At 37.9% G+C, this 21,364-nt stretch overlaps 1 protein-coding gene across 10 annotated transcripts; it reads right to left on the bottom strand.

Moving 5' to 3' along the window:
- Positions 1-5,183: 5,183 nt before the first annotated feature.
- grna (granulin a) lies at positions 5,184-20,042 on the bottom strand. Of its 10 annotated transcripts, none has more exons than XM_084135516.1 (27): positions 19,821-20,035; positions 19,326-19,413; positions 18,505-18,642; positions 17,683-17,817; positions 17,474-17,602; positions 17,166-17,250; positions 16,589-16,695; positions 16,169-16,319; positions 15,974-16,066; positions 15,772-15,869; positions 15,496-15,649; positions 15,302-15,402; positions 15,026-15,179; positions 14,164-14,273; positions 12,901-13,057; positions 12,718-12,815; positions 12,449-12,602; positions 12,255-12,364; positions 11,979-12,132; positions 11,785-11,894; positions 11,509-11,662; positions 11,315-11,424; positions 9,694-9,936; positions 8,564-8,836; positions 7,294-7,536; positions 6,964-7,212; positions 5,184-6,076 (listed from the first exon to the last, which is right to left on the bottom strand). In XM_084135516.1, the coding sequence occupies exons 3-27, from the start codon at positions 18,640-18,642 to the stop codon at positions 5,924-5,926; spliced, it is 3,663 nt and encodes a 1,220-aa protein (XP_083991642.1). In that variant the 5' UTR covers positions 19,326-19,413; positions 19,821-20,035; the 3' UTR covers positions 5,184-5,923. The 10 variants fall into 10 exon arrangements, with proteins under 10 accessions (XP_083991642.1, XP_083991645.1, XP_083991644.1 ...); XM_084135519.1 differs by having other exon boundaries at positions 11,785-11,885; positions 12,255-12,355; positions 15,302-15,411; XM_084135518.1 differs by having other exon boundaries at positions 12,255-12,355; positions 15,302-15,411.
- Between the last annotated feature and the right edge of the window lie 1,322 nt (positions 20,043-21,364).

Raw genomic sequence — 21,364 nt, forward strand, 5'->3', positions numbered from 1 at the left:
CTTTTCCACCACTATAAAGATGACCATGCATTTACTAAAGCTGTAGAAGAAATATAAAAGTATGGGATTTATTGTTAACATTGGCCTATTGCCTATTACATATTGGGTAATACAGTTTTTTTAAATTGCTTAAAAGTGGTACTTGAGGCCCACTTAGCAATACCATTCACTTATACCTAATCTTCAGACCAAGTCTGCAAAACTAAAAGCACATTATATGCTTTACACTCAGTTTGCAATTGGTAAACAAACTTTTTGCAAAATGCTAAACACAGTTCCTTACATTAGACACATCATTCAAAACTAACAGCTCTTGTTTCATTTGGGAAACACTGCCATGCCGCATTCATTTACCGATTACATACACCCAATGATCATGTGTAAAAACACAATTGTTATACACAGTTTGTACACCTATAAATCAAAACTCAATATTTTGATAAACAAATACAATCACCATTGCATTTCTGTTTATTTTGTAAATACATTCTAAATATGCATACAATTTAAGTCACCTTTATTTCTATAGTACTTTATACAATACAGATAATTTTAAAGGAGCTTCACAATAGTAACCAATTCTAATTCTGCTATACAGAACGACCTGATTATCAGTTGCCTCAGAGGCATCGAGAGGTTAAATCTTGCAAGGCCGCACCTTATTCCCTCTTCAGAGAGACCCTTTTGAGCCCCTACAGTCAGTTGAGGACTCTTTTTGAAGATGGGCCTCATAACCACGCTCACTTCCATCAAGAAGGTTGGGGGCCTGCAGGCGTCCTCTGTCAGCAAAACTTGCCTGGAGTTCGGCCCAGCATACTCTCGCGTGATCTTGAGACCCTGGCCGGGGTCATGCCAAAAGTTCCAACTACTCTATTTTAGGGATCAGGTGGTGAACTTGCAAGCACTCCCTTGTGACGAGGCAGACCCAGCCATATCATGGACAACATACATTCGTTACAGTAACATTTTATAAAAATCATGCCCTGTGTTTTCCCCTGGGCAGAGCTTTGCCCTGCCACCAGCCACTGTGTCTGTAGTGCTCCTCCCTCTTCAAGTGGACCTACAGTTCCACAGGGACTTTTTTCCATGTGTGTTACTTCCTAGCAGTGGCGGAGCCAGAGGGGGGTCCGGGGTGGCACTGGACACCCCTGACATGCGATTGGCCACCCCGGGTGCCACCCCAAAATTTTATTTGCTACTGGCAGTTGCTGATGCTGATTTAAAAAAAAAATTACGTTCGCCGGCAGCGCGCGCGCCCGCGCAGTTTTCAAACGGACGAGCAGAGGACGAGAGATGGTTGCAAGATGAAGTAAGTTTTTAAGGTTTAGCATCAGGGTGGTTTGCTCCGAATAGCCTACATTAGGCCTAATACACGCATATGCAGTACCTTGCCGTGTGTACGTTACAGTATACAAATGTTCTAGCTAATGTGAGGATAGGAGATCAAAACGCAGCCAAAGAAGAGCAGAAACAAGTGATATCATAATGCGATCACTATAGGACTGTGAAGCTTTATGGGTGTAGGGTGTTGATGGACTCGATCTACTGTGCTTTGATCATCATTATGAATCTGATCTAGATGTAGTCTTTGATAAAAATGCGATTTTCTCAGCTTTTTGCTCATGTTGCTTTTTATGAAACTTGCCAACATTCAAGTGTTGATGAAAAAAGACGCACAAAGCTAGAATAAAAAATTTTTTTGTCTGTTCATTCTTTTGGTATGTTCAGATATTCATACAAAATATTCTGGGGTGCCATGAAATTGTGAAAATTACCAAAAACACCATTTTTTTTTATAGGCTACTGCGAGAAAGAGTTAAGATAAAAATGTTGGTAATTGGATGATGATTAGAATATAAATATGATTGGAATCTAAATATGCATACAATTTAAGTCACCTTTATTTCTATAGTACTTTATACAATACAGATAATTTTAAAGGAGCTTCACAATAGTAACCAATTCTAATTCTGCTATACAGAACGACCTGATTATCAGTTGCCTCAGAGGCATCGAGAGGTTAAATCTTGCAATATGGGTGTAGGGTGTAGCTTTATGGGTGTAGGGTGTTGATGGACTCGATCTACTGTGCTTTGATCATCATTATGAATCTGATCTAGATGTAGTCTTTGATAAAAATGCGATTTTCTCAGCTTTTTGCTCATGTTGCTTTTTATGAAACTTGCCAACATTCAAGTGTTGATGAAAAAAGACGCACAAAGCTAGAATAAAAAATTTTTTTGTCTGTTCATTCTTTTGGTATGTTCAGATATTCATACAAAATATTCTGGGGTGCCATGAAATTGTGAAAATTACCAAAAACACCATTTTTTTTTATAGGCTACTGCGAGAAAGAGTTAAGATAAAAATGTTGGTAATTGGATGATGATTAGAATATAAATATGATTGGAATCTAAATATGCATACAATTTAAGTCACCTTTATTTCTATAGTACTTTATACAATACAGATAATTTTAAAGGAGCTTCACAATAGTAACCAATTCTGGGTGTAGGGTGTTGATGGACTCGATCTACTGTGCTTTGATCATCATTATGAATCTGATCTAGATGTAGTCTTTGATAAAAATGCGATTTTCTCAGCTTTTTGCTCATGTTGCTTTTTATGAAACTTGCCAACATTCAAGTGTTGATGAAAAAAGACGCACAAAGCTAGAATAAAAATTTTTTTTGTCTGTTCATTCTTTTGGTATGTTCAGATATTCATACAAAATATTCTGGGGTGCCATGAAATTGTGAAAATTACCAAAAACACCATTTTTTTTTATAGGCTACTGCGAGAAAGAGTTAAGATAAAAATGTTGGTAATTGGATGATGATTAGAATATAAATATGATTGGAATCATATTTTAAATTTGTCATATTTTTGAACAGGGTCAATTAAACATGAAAATAAAAAGAGAGATATCAGAGTACTTTTTAAATAAGCACAAACATAGTCCAGTCATTTTATGAAAAAAGGTTGAACAAATTGCAACAGAAGCAAACTCAAATAATTTTGTATCCTCAATATGTCCTGAGTAAGGAAAAAAAGTCTAGAAGAATCCCATTAGGGGAAAGTTTCGAAAACTGTTTCTGGGGATTCACTTTTTATTTTACCTTTTGTCCTTTGCATTCTCCTTACCATTGTCTCCTGTTCTTCCCTCAGACTCGTCCCCCAGAAACAGTCCCACAGACCCAGTCCCAAACCCAATCTCTTGCTTCTGTTGACTTTGCTTCTGTTGCAATTTGTTCAAGGTTGACCCCCATTTTGGCTTAAAATGACTAACAGGCAGATCAGGTGCAAACAGACCCCAGCCCTTGCATCACCACTGGCTAGTCAGAGTCAGTGTGGTCAGACTTCAGGACCAGCAACAGGTCAGAGCATCTACCAGACACAGGCAGTCAATCACATACCCAATTCTGGAATTTAAGTTGAGATGATTTTGCCAGATTAAAAGGATAGTTCACCCAAAAATGAACACAAAAAAAATAATTATAATTAGAAAGAATAATTATAAATTATTATAAAGAAAGAATTATGTTGTATTAAATCTTCCTAGGATAAGATTTTATATTGATGGGCAATACAATTGTTTACATTTTTCAAGTACAATGAAAAAAAACAGTTTTTTTTTGTAAATGTGAGTTTTTTTGTAAATAAACGCAGCAGTACATAACAGACACATGCGGTATCTTATCTCCTTGGTGCTTAAGCTTTGTTTTCTGCAAATATTTTGGATGTTCAACACTTATAAACACAAACAGAGTGACCCAATTCCTTCCATAAGCTTTTCCACTGTGTGTGTGTGTGTACTGTGTACCCCCGAAAGTAGCAGTGGCCACCCCCTGGCCACCCCATGTATAAAACTCTAGTTCCGCCACTGCTTCCTAGTGAGAAAGTCCATGTGATGTATTCTCCACAATCTAACCTCCCAATGGGTAGGATGTGGTCTCGGGAGTGTCCTTTTTTCTGCATAGGAAAAATAACACTTTCCCCAGCACAAACTAATGGTCCGCACAACTTGTGTAAAAAATAAATAAATAAAAAAATCACGAAATGGCTGAAGTGACCTATTTCCATTGCAAGTACTGTCCTTTCTGTCCCCGCGTGGTATGAAGGACTACACGGCTTACCTGGTGCATTGGAAAGATTACGACATAGCCAAGTACATAGCCAGCAGCTTGCCAACATCAGCACCGCCAAACCTCGTAGCGCGGTTCAGCTGGTTGTGGCGTTTTCCCCAGGGACCCCTAGTGTCATCACATCAACACAATGCTGAAGTGTTGGCATCCTGATGGCATCGTGTCCCTCCTGCCACAACACTACCCACTGAAATGGCTGAATTGTTGTAGGATTGAAAATAATCCAAGATATTTGACAACAAAAGACATTTGCTTTACTGTTTTCCACCCCCTCTTTCTACCACAAGGACCATTTGGAGTTCCCAAAGGCACAGGGGGGCTGATAGCGATCAAGGCCTGTAGGCCAAGATGCGTGTACTTTGGGGGTCTATGAATTGTCACACCTTTAGTACGGTGAGGGAAGTTGTAATTATCTGATTGGTTAGCTTGAATGTCTCACATTTGGGGTTTAGTCACATGGTCAGGGAAAGGATAAAAGAAGATTGTAACTGTGGCTCTGTCTCTTTCATGCTCTGGCTCTGTTCTTATTCTCTGCGTCCTTTTCTTGGGGCTCTCTCTCTTTACCTCCTATTTTCTCTTACTCTTTACACAGCTTGAACCCCTGCAGGAAATCCACGCTTACACTGTCTTGGCTCCTCAGCACAAACTTGAATGAGTGGATGCAAGACACCTTTAATACCCACATGTACAGCGGGGTGGCATGCAAATTCCACTCACCAATTGTCATTTGCCTTTTCTGAAGTATCAGGTGTTTGGGGCTCCCAAGTACGACCCCGGCTTAGAGTCATCACATCGACACAACGTCTCATTCTCCCATCAGAGAATGAAGGTTACAACAGTTGCCATGTTAATTGACTGGGCATTTGTCTATTATGCTATATTTTGTATAAAATTCATAAGAAATCTTAAATAAAATTTATTTTTATATATTTTATTTTTCACCATTTAAATAAATTCATATAAATGTGAAATTTTATTTGGATATATTTATAAGTAAAAATGTGAAAAGAAGATACAAAAGAAAATGAACAGACAATATTTTATCTATCTTTTATTTATCTTTTAGAAACGACAGGGTTTCAGATCGGTCACATTTTTACTTCAGAAATCTTATAGTCATCTGTCACAAAGCTCAATCAATATAGTTAAAAACCAGTAAGCATTTAATTCAATAAAGAAGGAAATTATACAAATAAGAGTAAAGATCAAGACTTGCATAGGGAAGTTACATAGAAAATATAAAGAGGTTGATTTAATATATTTCCTTATCCAGGGCAATGTAGTCATAATCACAAGAGTGCATGATGTCAAGTCTGAAAAAATGTCACATGTAAACCAGAGAGGCCTGTGATGTGTAAATGGCAAATTATAATGTGTGTGAATTGATGTGTAAATTCAGCCACTAAAGGTCATCTACGCTTTAATGTGTTACATCTTTACATGATTCCATAGTCAAATTAGTCTTCAGATAAACTGAGCAGTAACCAAAACACTGGAAACTTGTGTAAAATATGAACACTGTGTACACACTACAATAATGACACATTCTTAAAATGTACAAATGGCTAAAATGTAGTTGGTATTACTGATAGACAATGTAAACAGAACTTAACCATAGTCAGTCCTCATCAAACTTTCCCCTGCTAATAAAATCAAACTTTTGCAGTAAACTGTCTGATTACCGCTGATTAGTACTTTGTAGTAAAAAAAAAAAAAAAATTACATCTGACACTTGGGCACTTTATAAGTGTCTGAGTGGATATAACCCAGGTGTTTTTTTATAGAGTTGAGGCTCGTTTCTTTTTGGAGAAGAACACCCTCCAGTTGTCCCAGTTGTTCCAGTCAAAGCCAACGGCTGGAGTACAAATTCCACCCGCACCACATTTGTATCCAGCAGGACAGCAGTGTTTCATATCATCACAGCACTTCGCCTTTAGAGAGAGCAATAACAAAGGAAAGAATAGAGTGAAGGAAAGTAGAAGAACAAGAATAGGAATTTGCCTAAGATAAACATTTACAGTTTGACTGCCATTTGAATTTACAGTAAAGTCAATAGTATTGAGATCTGTCTGCTCATTTCCATTCATATATTCAAAAGAAATTCATTCCTCGATGCAGCTATTGTGAACTGGAGCTCTTAAACGAACACCTTAAACCAATTAACCCATTAAATTCTGTCATCATTTACTTGATAATCTGAAGAAATGTTTGTTTCTATATAATAAAAGTCATTGGTGTTCAAAACAACATTGGATCCCACTGACATTCATTGTATGGACAAGGAAACATATTTTTTTCTAAATTATTCTTTTGTGTTCCACAGAAGAAAAAAAGGTTGGAGTGACATGAGGGTGAGTAAATGATGGCAGAAGTTTTCTTTTTTGAGTGAAATATCCCTTAAAGTAAATACAGTAGTCAACATGTGAAGTGGATCAAAAAAGTTCATCAAAGTTGTCCTAAGACAAGAACGGGTATTGTTCAAAATTCATGTATAACTTTGATGAAAGGTTTTGATCCACTTCAAATGTTGACTACTGTAGTTTAAAACAGCTAAGTTCCTGCCTTATCTATCTATTAATCTATTTTTCTTACTACATTGGCATTTTTTTATTTTTTCAACTTTTATTTATTTCTGTGTTTTATGCTTAAATATTATTATTTTATTTTTTTACAACTATTTGCTAATAAGAAAATAAATCTGTTTCAAGATTTATTCTCTGAAAAAAAGTATTTTTTATCTTCTCAAGTAAGACACAAGGGTGAGTAAACGATGACAACATTTTTGGGTTAACTATCAATTTAAAGTTTAATACTTTACCATAGAATACAGGCAACAGCCCCAGGAGTTCTGAGAGGTTGGACAACAGGTCTGACCATCTTGGCAACTATATCCATCACCACACTGAATGTCCTTTTCTGAGACACTCGACTGTGGCTTTTGGACACCTATGTGGGCAAGTGGGACTCTTTCCACAAACAGCCAGGTGGTCTTTATGCAGGAGCGTTTACGCAAGTCACACTTGTAGCCTTTGGGACAGCAGTGCTCCTGGTCTTGGCAGCAAACAGCCTATGAGGTTATAAGAGGTTTATTAAATATATTAAACGTGAACAAATATTCTGTAGCCAGTCCACGTACACATATTTTTACCTCAGGAAGAGGGCAGCAGCCCAATTCTCCTGTGGTTAGATGGCAGCAGGTCGAATCTTCAGAGCAACTCGATTGCTCATCGCACTTACTGGTGCCGAGATCCGAGTTTGGAGATAGTGAACTTTGAGCAGCAATTTTATTGTACCAGGGGATCACAACATCTCCCTTGATGCAAGACACATGGCTCACATCGCACTTGTAGTGAGCCGGACAACAGTGTTCCCCATCTGTGCAACATACAGCCTGAAAAACAATGAGAAATAGATTCAAGATGAAAATATTGACCTTCACAACATTCTCCTTGAACAGAGTATTTGTTTTGAAATGGCAAAACAATTTGCATATACCACAGTTCAAAAGTTTGGGGTTGGTGAGAAGAAAATCTCTTGTTCTCATTTAGTGCTGCATTTACTTGATACAAAAATATCCGTAAACAGTAATATTGTGCAACCTTTTTTACAATTTAAATAAACTGATTTAATATATTTTAAAATATTATTTATTCCTGTGATGCAAAGCTGAATTTTCAGCATCATTACTCCAGTCTTCAGTGTCCTTCAGAAATCATTAACTTAATATGCTGATGATGTGCTGCTCAAGAAACATTTATTATTATCAATGTTGAAAATTGTTTTGCTGTCTAGTATTTTTGTGGAAACCATGACAATTTTTCAGGATTCCCTGATGTATAGATAGTTATAAAATACAGCATTTATTTTAAAGAAATATTTTCTAGCATTATATGTCTTTACTGTCACTTTTGATCACTTTTGTTACTTGCTGAATATAAGTATCTTAAAAAAAAAAATATATATATATATATATATATATATATATATATATATATAAAAAAGAAAATATATATTCCTGACCCCAACATTTAAACAGTTGTATTTAGTATCCATTTTCAAGTCAGTGAGAAGTGTGCATATCTGTTACAAGCACAAGGAAGTATCTAAAAATATATATACACATCGAAACAAAGGGCCCTCTTAACACTGTAGATGCAATGCCATGATTGTAAAAACCAGGTAAACAGGCTCCAAAGTTAAACAACAACAGAACATGCAGAACAGCAAAACGTTTATGGATAATTTAGAAGATGTTTGGTAAGGGATAATGTGCATCCAGCCGGTGGTTCTCTCAAAATAACCCCCGACAGGATAATGATGAGGACCCCGACGCGAAGCTGGGAATACATCAAGTATTCCACAGAGCCATATAATAAGCACAAATAAACATCTCTATTTTGTATATAAGTCACACTCACATTAGGCAGAGGGCAACAGCCCCATTTGTTGGTTTTTACAATAAGACAGCAAGTGGTGTGATCTGGACAGGAAGTATGTGCATCACATGGAACCCTGATATACTTCCCCACTTCCTCTTTCACTTCTTTGTGCTGTCTCTGTTCCTCCTTATCTGAGGCTGGGAGTATGTCTGACATAGGTACAGAGGTGGTGTTGCTATTACAGGTGAGTGTTACAATGTCACAAGTGGTGCCGTGTGGACAGCAGTGGAATCTATCCATACAACACACAGCCTGCAGACAAAACAGCCTGACTTTTAGTTATTTTTATGATTAATTCATTATAATAACATGTGCACTATTAGTATTTGGTGTTGGGAAAATAAACTTAATTCAAGACACTACCTTTCAAAGGTTCAGTAAGGTCAGTAAGAATATGGTTTTTGAAAGAAATTAATACTTTTATTCAGCAAGGATGAATTAAATTGATCAAAATTAACAAACATAAAAACATTTATGTAACAAAAAAGATTTAGATTTCAAACAAATGTTGTCCTTTTGAACTTTTATCAAAGAATCCTGAAAAAAAAGTGTATCACCATTTCCACAAAACTATTAAGCAGCACAATTGTTTTCAGCATTGATTGTTTCTTGAGCAGCAAATCATCATATTATAATGATTTCTGAAGGATCATGTGACACTGAAGACTGGAGTAATGATGCTGAAAATTCAGATTTGGCATCACAGGAATAAATTCAATTTTAAAACATTAAAATAGAAAAGAGTTATTTCAAATTGTAGTAATATGTCACACTATTACTGTTTTCACTGTATTTTTGATCAAATAAAGCCAACCTTGCATAAGACAATTCTTTCAAAAATCTTACCGACCCCACACTTTTAAATGGTAGGGGATTTTCAGAAAATTCTGTCTGAAAGTGTGTATTTCATATAATACTTAAAAGTCTTATTTTACACAGTTTGATTTCTCAGATAAATGTTGCTGGGCACTTGAACATTCTTGTAAAACAGGGACTGAGGGATATCACCAAGAGCAATAAAATTCAAAGTTGAAAACAGAGTGTATATTTTCTCATTTGGTTACTCATGCAAGATTAGATTAGTATTTTTCCTTTGAGATATACTGTACCTCAGGCAAAGGACAGCAAGCCCAGTCTCCGTCGACATTCTTACAGCAAGTGTTGGATTCAGGACAAGTGTGACTAGAGTCGCAATTCACGTTCCCAGTTGACCTTTGACCTGCGACTCTAGGAAGAGTAGGCACCTTCTCCAGCCAGGGTGAAGAGCCTGAAGGGTCATCACATGACCCGGCAGCAACGTTACAAGTCGTACCATGAGGACAGCAGTGGATGAAGTCGTCGCAACACACGGCCTGCAAAGAAAATGAATGCACAACTTTAACTTTACCCAATACACATCTCTACATCAGGATTTGCTAAATCTCCGTCTCGCATTGGTCGAGACCATAGACTGTAAAAAAATATGGACGTAGTGTCCGTGACGTCACCCGTAGGTTTCTGAAGAGCATTTTTGAAGCCTAAAGTGGGCGGAGCCGGCCGTCGCCATCTTGGCCTTGCGTCACTCCCGGATAACAGAAAATAGACAAACAGGCGGGGCGTGAGTGGAGCTGAGGAGCCTGGCTATCTGAAATCACCTAGCTCGACGTGATCGAGTTAGCTGATGATGTAAAGCCAATTAAACGTTCCTGTTTTTGCCCTTCGAAATATTATAATAGTTAAAAGACATGGCTACAAGTGAGACTGTGTATTACTTCGAGAGTGTTTGTGTATGACAGTGATTTATGTGCATACATGTCCGTCACTCTTTCTTGGTCCGTCAGCGCGGCATCGCTCAAGTTCGTAGAGAGCTTATTCAGTCCATTTTAAATTCTGATGTTGGCCGTCTCTCAAATGGGTTATGGTTTAACCGCTAAACCATAGATATATTGCCTTTGAAGTGCAAATAAATGCGCTAGAAAATCCGCGCTCATTCATGTGAATTTATTGCACGGACGGAGAAAGCGCCGACGCCTGCATGATTTCATCTGACGGTAACTTACATAAGCATATTATAATCCATCTGTTCCATGGGAGCAGAACGAACGAGCATTTATTGACGTTTTAAATTTGAAAACCCCAAAAAGCAACGAAATTGTCAGACATCCATTAGTGCATGTTCACAGAGGAAAACAACTGAAATACAGCGCTGGTTGTTCTCTCGAACGATAACGACGGAATCCAAAGACGTGGGCTTTGTAACGTTACCCAAGTATTAAATTGTATGAAATAATAATCCCGAAAAAAAGCACAAACACTGCAGAGATGGCAAGTTCAGCAGCTAACATTGCTGAGGTGAAGTGACGGCTAGTAACAGCAGACAAACGGCTAGCACTGACAGCGGCAATCCATCTGTCACTCAAGTGGCTTGGCCACACCCTTAAATTTAAATATTAATCAACTAAACGGACGAGTTATAAAATAATTCACCCCCCTCACAGTTGTTATGAAGGGCAAAATTAGCTGTATAGACCAAATCCACATACAGACACCAGGCTTTAAACACGTTTTTTTCTGCTGTAAAATTTGGCATTTTAACATGGGGGAGATACAGATTTGACTCACTTCTGACAACAGCCTCAAGCGGCCAGTCAACGAATTGCAGTTTAACTCACTTCCGTGTTGGTTTCAAGAGAGAGACGGGGAGGTTGCCGCTTGGTCGAGACTCAATCTACTTGTCAATGGGTGATTTACCTCTGGCAGAGGACAGCAGGCCCATCCTCCATCTTTAGTCTTACAGCACGTGGTTCCATCTGAACAGCTCACAGTGTCATCACAGGGAACATCTGAATACACTGAAGACACAAGAAATGATAGAAACAGATTAAGAACGAGTATATCTGAGTATTCATGTGTCTGTGTGAGATGGATTCAGTGCCTTGAACTACCTTGTGTAACAGCCACATTCTGACTGCTGATTGGTTGGACGGGCACCTTCTCCAGCCAGGGTGAAGAGCCTGAAGGGTCATCACATGACCCGGCAGCAACGTTACAAGTCGTACCATGAGGACAGCAGTGAATGAAGTCGTCACAACACACGGCCTACAAAGAAAATGAATGCACAACTTTAACTTTACCCAATACACATCTCTACATCAGGATTTGCTATATATCTCCGTCTCGCATTGGTCGAGACTCAAGCTACTTGTCAATGGGTGATTTACCTCTGGCAGAGGACAGCAGGCCCATCCTCCATCTTTAGTCTTACAGCACGTGGTTCCATCTGAACAGCTCACAGTGTCATCACAGGGAACATCTGAATACACTGAAGACACTAGAAATGATAGAAACAGATTAAGAACGAGTATATCTGAGTATTCATGTGTCTGCGTGTGATGGATTCAGTGCCTTGAACTACCTTGTGTAACAGCCACATTCTGACTGCTGATTGGTTGGACGGGCACCTTCTCCAGCCAGGGTGAAGAGCCTGAAGGGTCATCACATGACCCGGCAGCAACGTTACAAGTCGTACCATGAGGACAGCAGTGAATGAAGTCGTCACAACACACGGCCTACAAAGAAAATGAATGCACAACTTTAACTTTACCCAATACACATCTCTACATCAGGATTTGCTATATATCTCCGTCTCGCATTGGTCGAGACTCAAGCTACTTGTCAATGGGTGATTTACCTCTGGCAGAGGACAGCAGGCCCATCCTCCATCTTTAGTCTTACAGCACGTGGTTCCATCTGAACAGCTCACAGTGTCATCACAGGGAACATCTGAATACACTGAAGACACTAGAAATGATAGAAACAGAATAAGAACGAGTATATCTGAGTATTCATGTGTCTGCGTGTGATGGATTCAGTGCCTTGAACTACCTTGTGTAACAGCCACATTCTGACTGCTGATTGGTTGGACGGGCACCTTCTCCAGCCAGGGTGAAGAGCCTGAAGGGTCATCACATGACCCGGCAGCAACGTTACAAGTCTTACCATGAGGACAGCAGTGGATGAAGTCGTCACAACACACGGCCTACAAAGAAAATGAATGCACAACTTTAAATTTACCCAATACACATCTCTACATCAGGGTTTGCTATGCGAGAAGGAGATGTATTGGTCAATCTACTTGTCAATGGGTGATTTACCTCTGGCAGACGACAGCAGGCCCATCCTCCATCTTTAGTCTTACAGCAAGTGGTTCCATCTGGACAGCTCGCAGTGTCATTACAGGGAACATCAGAGTCTGAATATGCAGAAAATGGACAGGTTTATGTTAAATGTATACATGTGTGTTTGGTTTCAGTGCTTTGGAGTGTTTGTTGACCTACTTTGTGTGTCAATCACATTCTGACTGATGACTGGTTGGACGGGCACCTGCTCCACCCAGGGCACACCAGAACATGAAGGGTCTTCACATGACCCGGCAGCAACGTTACATATCTTACCATGAGGACAGCAGTGGATGAAGTCGTCACAACACACGGCCTACAGAGAAAATTAAGGTGCTCCTATAACTCAGTAAACAAAATATCAACATTTACAACAAAAAAAAAAGTACCTTTTCATGGAGGTGGATGACTACCATATCTAAAAACCATGGTATCTGCATGCTACTCAAAGGTATTACCATGGTCCATTACCCCAAAAAATGATAATATATATGATGAACCTCTAGTAAGGGCCACCATCATAAAATATAAAAATATTTTCATGTAAAAAGTCCCATTTAAAAGGTTTAAAAAAAATCTCTTAAGTATAATATTTTAAAAGCAAAAAGTTTTGTATTAAATGTATTACATTTACACTACTTTTCAAAAGTTTCAGGTCAGTAAGATTTCTTTGAAAGAAATTAATATTTTTAATTAATGAGCAAGGATGGTACATCTTGATACAAAAGTTTTCCTTTTAAAATAAATCATGTTCTTTAAAATTTTCTATTCATCAAAGAATCCTAAAGATAGTATCACGTTTACACAAAAATATGTTATAATATATCAGCACAACTATTTTTTTAATTTTTTTTTTTCTTGAGCAGCAAATCATCATATTAGAATGATTTATGAAGGATCATGTGACACTGAAGACTGGAGTAATGATGCTGAAAATCCAGCCTGGCATCATAGGAATAAATTGCATTTTAAAATATATTCAAATGGAGAATAATTATTTTAAATTGTAATAATATTTCTCAATATTACTAGCTGGTTTTTACTGTATTTTTGATTAAATAAATGCAGCCTTGGTGAGAAAAAGAGACTTCTTTAGAAAAAATTACAAACTTTTGAACAGTAGTATATATTGTCAAATTATTTTAATTATATCTAGAAAATATATTTACTTAAGTTGACAGCATATTTTTCATTTTTTTACTTACTACAGGAGTAATGTTAGATGTATAACATTAAAAATAAATAAACTAAAAATTTTGTTTTTATTTTTATAATCTACTTTTTTTTTATGAAACTGTCTATGGACCCCCAAGCATCCCCAGTGCAAACCACCTCTGGCTCTGCAGTTATTGGAAAGATGTTACGACTGAGCTAATTGAGCACTGATTCTGCTTAAGTAATAGATCAGGTGAGGTGATTTACCTCTGGCAGAGGACAGCAGGCCCATCCTCCATCTTTTGTCTTACAGCACGTGGTTCCATCTGGACAGCTCGCGGTGGCATTACAGGGAACATCTGAATACACTGAAGACACTAGAAATGAGAGAATCAGTTTAAAGGGTCATTAACTGCATTTTTATTATTTTATAATGTTTCCTTGAGGTACACTTATAATGTTAGAATGATTTTTACATCAAAAATTGTGATAATGTATAAATATAAGGTCATTTTATACCCTGAATTTAGCCCTCTGATTTGAACGCTCTGTTTTAAGGGGCGTGTGTGCTGTGAGACTTCAGTGTAAATGCTCACTGCTGTGATTGGCTACCATCTTTGCATTTGAAAGAAGTATTACATGTCGAACTCTCTTGAAATCTTTAACTACATTTTTACTATTACAGCTGTCGAGATTAACTAATCGTAAAAAGTGCTGATTATAGCATTATATTCAGATCTACTCCCAATGCATGAAAGGTTGCAGTGATGAGCATTAGCCAATGACATACATGTCTGTTGAGCGCATGAATGCAGTGATCTCATCATTGCTCAATTTCTGCCATCTCACGCATGCTTTCATCATAACTAACAGAGCAGACATGATGTAAATAAGAGATTCATTGTGCAGTGTAGTTTCAATAAGGAGCTTGGTTTCAATAAAAGCAGTTTTTGGACTAAAGAGGAAGTTCTGAGTTCTGAAACTTACAGGACTTTTTTTATAGTACAATGACCTCTTATGTCAAAAGATCAAGGACTATTTGATTTCTCAATTCATGACCCCTTAAGAACAAATAAAATAGTGGTTTTATACTGTGTCTGTGTGAGATGGATTCAGTGCTTTGAACTACCTTGTGTAACAGCCACATTCTGACTGCTGATTGGTTGGACGGGCACCTTCTCCAGCCAGGGTGAAGAGCCTGAAGGGTCATCACATGACCCGGCAGCAACGTTACAAATCTTACCATGAGGACAGCAGTGAATGAAGTCGTCACAACACACGGCCTACAAAGAAAATGAATGCACAACTTTAACTTTACCCAATACACATCTCTACATCAGGATTTGCTATATATCTCCGTCTCGCATTGGTCGAGACTCAAGCTACTTGTCAATGGGTGATTTACCTCTGGCAAAGGACAGCAGTCCCATCCTCCATCTTTAGTCTTACAGCACGTGTTTCCATCTGGACAGCTCGCAGTGTCATTACAGGGAACATCTGAATACACTGATGACACTAGAAATGATAGAAACAGATTAAGAACGAGTATATCTGAGTATTCATGTGTCTGCGTGTGATGGATTCAGTGCCTTGAACTACCTTGTGTAACAGCCACATTCTGACTGCTGATTGGTTGGACGGGCACCTTCTCCAGCCAGGGTGAAGAGCCTGAAGGGTCATCACATGACCCGGCAGCAACGTTACAAGTCGTACCATGAGGACAGCAGTGAATGAAGTCGTCACAACACACGGCCTACAAAGAAAATGAATGCACAACTTTAACTTTACCCAATACACATCTCTACATCAGGATTTGCTATATATCTCCGTCTCGCATTGGTCGAGACTCAAGCTACTTGTCAATGGGTGATTTACCTCTGGCAGAGGACAGCAGGCCCATCCTCCATCTTTAGTCTTACAGCACGTGGTTCCATCTGAACAGCTCACAGTGTCATCACAGGGAACATCTGAGTCTGAATATGCAGAAGGCAAAGGAAATGACAGAAACAGTTTGGGAAGTGTTATATTTTATGTGTACATATAATGAATGTATTGTCATCTACACATTTCCACATACTTTCTGGGAGTGCACCAGGCAATGTATTCGGGTTTCCAGCATTAGTGTTTTGTCTGGTTGTAGTGACTTCAGCTTCAGCCCTAATTTCTGCAGCTTTTGAAGGAGAGCAAAGAAATTAAAATGCTGAATTATATCAGTGGAAGACTCCACCGGAAGTTATCAGAAAATGTATAAATCTCTGGGAAGATGGCCTACGTTTGTGATCTTCCCATTCAGCCCTAAGGCGAGCAGGGAACTTGGCCCACATGGGCAGCTCCTGATTGGTGGAGGACATGCATTTATAGCCTTCAACATCACAAACACTGTCCTCTGGGCAACAGTGGATTTTATCATCACAGCATACAGCCTAAAGGAAACGCACATGACAGAGAAAAGAATGCAAGTGAAAACTTTGGGAATGGTCATTTTTTTCAACGATTCTTGTTCGATTCTTTGATTAATAGGAACAGGATAACAGGATGTATTTGAAAAAAAAAAAATTTGTAACAATGTCTTTACTGTCACTTTTTCAATTTTAAGGTATTATATATATACATATTTATTTAAACATGTTTCTCCAACCGTGAAAAAAATTGCATGTCTGCACATATTACTGTATCGAAACTGTACCCATACCCTTGGTAAGGGGCAGCACGCCCACTGACCATCTTCTGTCTTACAACACGTGGTGTCCACAGGACACTCTGACTTCCCATCTCCGCAAAGAACAGTCTTAACTTGTTCTAAAACCAATCACATGACAAAAATGTACACAAAGATGATTTACATTTATTTCCCATCCAAATTTCAACATTTAATCTGTAAATGCTAAATATAATAATAACGATAACTATATTAGCGTCCACACCAACTCACGATAACTTTCTGTTTATTATAAGCACTCTGCAATTATGCCATTTGCCGCTGTAAATGCTCGGGCTTTGTGAAGCAGGATGGAAACTGATTGGCTGTCAATGTTTTTATTGTTCATCAGCTGGAAAAAATTGTTCTGAAAGCAATTCTAATGCTATTGTTCCTCGTTATAGCTATGGTGTGGACTTCCCTATTCTCATAGAATTAGAATGGTTATTATAACTTCATAGTTATAGTTATAGTTATCGTTCTTGGTGTGAGCGTTCTTGGTGTGAGGATAATGTATGTTTTAATCATTAAACTCTCTGGTCCACCTTCATTCCTTCACTCTCTTCAATACCTTTTTGTTTGACACATGAGCTGCTGTCTGCACTACATTCATGGTCTTTTGGGCAGCAGTGTTTCCCGTCTGAGCACACAAGGCCCTGAAACCACCAAAACTATGGTCAGCATCACAGTCAAAAAAATGTAAACCAATTCTTACTCCATTTATATATTAATTTAGAATTAATTGGCTCTCAAATATTAATCCGTCCATACAGGTTTCTGTTTTAGCCACACCCAACCTTCTTTTGGGACAGGGTCCTGATGCAGGCCATTCATCATTTCATGGATGAGGACTCATATTCCTGAAAAAATATAACTTACTTGTGCTACTGGACAACATCCATAAGATGAAGCCATCAGCAGACAGGAGAACTCAGCAGGACAGAAAGAGCCATCAGGGCAGGTGATGTCATCTTCACTTACAGGTAATGAGGGGATCATTCTGAACGACTGAGGAACAAGAATTATTTAGACATTACAAACAGCTCCCTCTGAGTGCTATTATTTCGTCTCTTTATATAATTTCTCACTTTGGGAAAGTTTTGTTTAGCCGGTCTCCTCTCCATCGATGGCAGTGTATGTGTGCCGTTTACACATGTGAAGTCCATAACACTGCACAGCATGCCTTCAGGACAGCAGTGCATGTGGTCCTCACAACACTCTCCCTACACATACACACAATTATACACATGCATGAGCTGATCATTTAAACACTTCAGTGAGCAATACAACACTGAAGCTGATCAGGTGACAGGCAACCTCCTGATTACAGCTTCATTTCTTTGAGTTCTTTGAATAGTAAAATCATCGAGTAAAATAGTGAAGTCATTTGCATGTTGATACTACATGAGTGCCTTATCATGACCTTTATAAAAAAGGAGCTGACACTGTGGATGTGTCTAGTAAAGGGTGCTATTTAAGAATATCTGACAGAGCATAAAAAATGAGTGACCGCAGAACACTTTGGCTTCTGTATCAGTGTGCAATTAACTTCGTCTAATCTGATCTGCTTTCTACAACATTTATTATATTTCTAGAAGAGTATCTGAAACTAATACTCTGAAATTAAACTGTCTTTTCCCCGGTTTCACAGACAAGGCTTAAGCTAGTCCCAGACTAAAATGCATGTTTGAGCTGTTTTAACTTAAAGCAACTTGCAGTGGCATATTTTAAAATATGTCAGTGCCATTGTTTTGTCTCAAGATGCACAGCAGTCTTTTTTTTTTTTCCTAAGGCACATTTATAAAAGCTACTTAAATGTCCTAATTGAACTAAGGCCTAATCATGGCTTAATCTAAGAACTGTCTGTGAAACCAGGCCTTTAAGTATCTGTCACTAGTTCAGCCTCTCACGTGATGGAAAGGGCAGCAGCTGAACTCTCCGGTGGGATCCTGGCAGCATGTCTGGCCTGCCTCACAGACTTCATTGTTGGGGTACTGCGAACAAGCAACCAGGGTCACCAGAGCGAGGCCTACAGTCAGTTTCAACATCTGGATGGAAAGAGAGAGAGTTCAAATGTTAAAACTAACAGATTTAAAATGTGAAATGCGACTTGTGCGTTTAAGTGGAAACATTATGCAAACAGATGAGTTTACAGACTGCAACCCATCAGACCTTCACATCTCAGATGCAGGGTCACAAATTTTTTTTTTTTATTATTTGGATGTACAGTCCACTGCATGTATGGTCTTGTATATAACAGTGCAAGTATGCAGTTTTAATTCTGGTATTGCTTCCTCTTTCACATCCAGATATTTTAAGCTCGCCAGAGAATCTGTGCTGACCTCAGAAACAATAACTGAAACTCTTTATTATTATTTAAGCATTATTAGAGCACGTTTTTCAAATCCAGCAAAAAGAAATTTGGATATACAGTTGGTCAGTGTCTTTGTCTTATTACTGACGGCACAGCAAGGAAACTAGTCAATTAAAAGTGTGCAATTGTATTTCCTTTTCTAAACAAATGGAAATTCCCCTTGTTTGCCAAACCGACAGAGTCCAGCAAAAATGAGGAACTGTGAATGTCGTATTTCACCTGTTGGTAAAAATACGCAGCCAGTTGCTTTTTACACTCAACATAATGCTAAAATGAATAATCATTTTATTCGGAAACATCAACAACCCTCTTCTGAAGTAAACAAACGAGAGAAAATGCTCTTTAATTAAACTTAACTTTTTATGTAGGCTAATGAACAGGTGGATTTGTAAACAGTTGAAAGTGGATGACCAGTCCGTGGATCCGTGGGGTCCAAGTTACCGATCTGTGAGCAGAGATAAATGTTTTATATAGTTAATAAAAAATTACATTTCCATTTAATTATCTTTCACAATTTGGCAGAATACATAAATTAATATGAAATGATAATAATAGCAAATAATAATAATATGCAAATGTGTATTAATATACAAATAAAAATAATACAACTATAAATAATAATTCTACAACTCTAAACAGACGATCGTGTAAGGGCAAAGAGCCTATCAAGGTTTACTTTATAACTTCGTGAGTCAATTTATTGTAGGAAAAAAAAATCATATAGCAACGAGTGACGCGAGATGCTGCTTTATGAAGCACAATGCGCAAAACACTTTTGAACGAAACTTGTACAATTCAGTTTAAAAATACACAAAGGACATCAAAGACGAATGAAAGATATGCAAGACCTACCGTGTCTCCTCGCAAAGCTCCCACACGGAATAAAGAAATGTTTACTTCTTAAATAACTTAGACTTCTCAAGCTCCGCCTATTTTAGAGGACAGCCTTTGGTTAATGTAACTGTCAATTATCATCCGTCGTGTCATGTCGTGTTTGATTACAAGGAAATGTGCATTGCAAGATGATCAAGGATGAGCACAGCACATGCAGTGAGTGTCAATTCACCAAAAGCCACGGTATGGCAGACCATGATGATGTCATCCAGTCTTACTCCCTTGACGTGACTTTCTTCAGACAACCTATTCCAGCACTTCAAAGCTCAAAAGTCGGAATATTAACCAATTTAAGTGTTATTTTTAATATTATTACCAAAAACATTTTAGTTCATCCTACAAAGATTGTCCCCATTTGTAAAACTAAAAGGCAATTCAAAAACCATAGCCAATCAGAGCAGCGTGTGGGCAGGCTCTCGGGCAAGTGCACGACACCAGAGATTAATCTAGAGGGCACTCGCAAGGAAATGGATAATTTTTATTTATTTATTTATTTTTATTGCATTCGAACATTAACATAACAGGCTAACATGAGTAAAACTATAAGACTTTCACAGACTGAGATATTAGCATTACGTAGTGCTACATAATAATAATAAAAACAAACAAAAAACAACAATAAAATTAAAATACAAACTCTGTAGGGGGTTAAACAAAAATCATACTGGCTAAACAAATCAAATAATTCCCTAGCTTTATACATTCTCATACTTTTTAAGGCATCTGTATATAGGTCAAGCTCTTTTTTAAATGTGCGAATTATGGAAGAGAAATGAACATTCAATTCATGGGCAACAGCTCTGGTGGACATTCCTGCAGTCAGCATGAATGAATGTGTTTGGGATGCTCTGGATCGGCGTATACGACAGTGTGTTCCAGGTCCTGCCAATATCCAGCAACTTCGCACAGCCATTGAAGAGTGGACCAACATTCCACGGGCCACAATCAAAAACCTTTTTCGTGAATAAAATATTTTATTCTAAGAAATACACAATTTATAACAAAGTCTACATTTTTTGTCCTGCAAATGTACTTCAAATTTCACCATATCCCAAGTAATAGGCCTAGATGGGGGGAAAAAGGTGTTATCTTTTATCCAATTAAGCACCTCATTCCAAAATGGATTAATATCTGGGTAAATATCATCATTTTAAAATGTATTTCTTTACATTTGGGTGGAAGGGGAAATAAAAGGTATTTGCTTCTAAAATTCCTTTACTGATTTCCTACTGAGATGTTGAAAACTGTAATCTCTTGGATGATATGATCAGGACAGCTTTCCTGCAAAAGATAATTTCTTAGTACACTTCTTATCAACAAAACTTATTTTGCCTAAATTAAGATTTGCAACTTTCCTGGAAATAAGCAATATGTTAAAAACACTTTTAACATACTAATCATTGGTAAAGGAACACTTCTGATGACTTTCATGTAATCTTTTTTCTCATAATTAAATTGGTGCGGAAATAGCACTGACCAAATACATCTTTACCACCACTCCT

Source organism: Abramis brama, assembly GCF_963993115.1.
Source record: "Abramis brama genome assembly, chromosome: 1".
In the NCBI taxonomy this organism is placed as follows: domain Eukaryota; kingdom Metazoa; phylum Chordata; class Actinopteri; order Cypriniformes; family Leuciscidae; genus Abramis; species Abramis brama.

Coding starts and splice junctions, on each gene's coding strand:
- grna (XM_084135513.1), bottom strand. CDS start 18,642: ATGTTGAAACTGACTGTAGGCCTCGCTCTGGTGACCCTGGTTGCTTGT. Junction 16,320..16,588: donor CGTGCTGCCCCTTACCAAGG/GTATGGGTACAG, acceptor CGTTTCCTTTAG/GCTGTATGCTGTGATGATAA. Junction 12,365..12,448: donor GAATGTGGCTGTTACACAAG/GTAGTTCAAGGC, acceptor TATCATTTCTAG/TGTCTTCAGTGTATTCAGAT.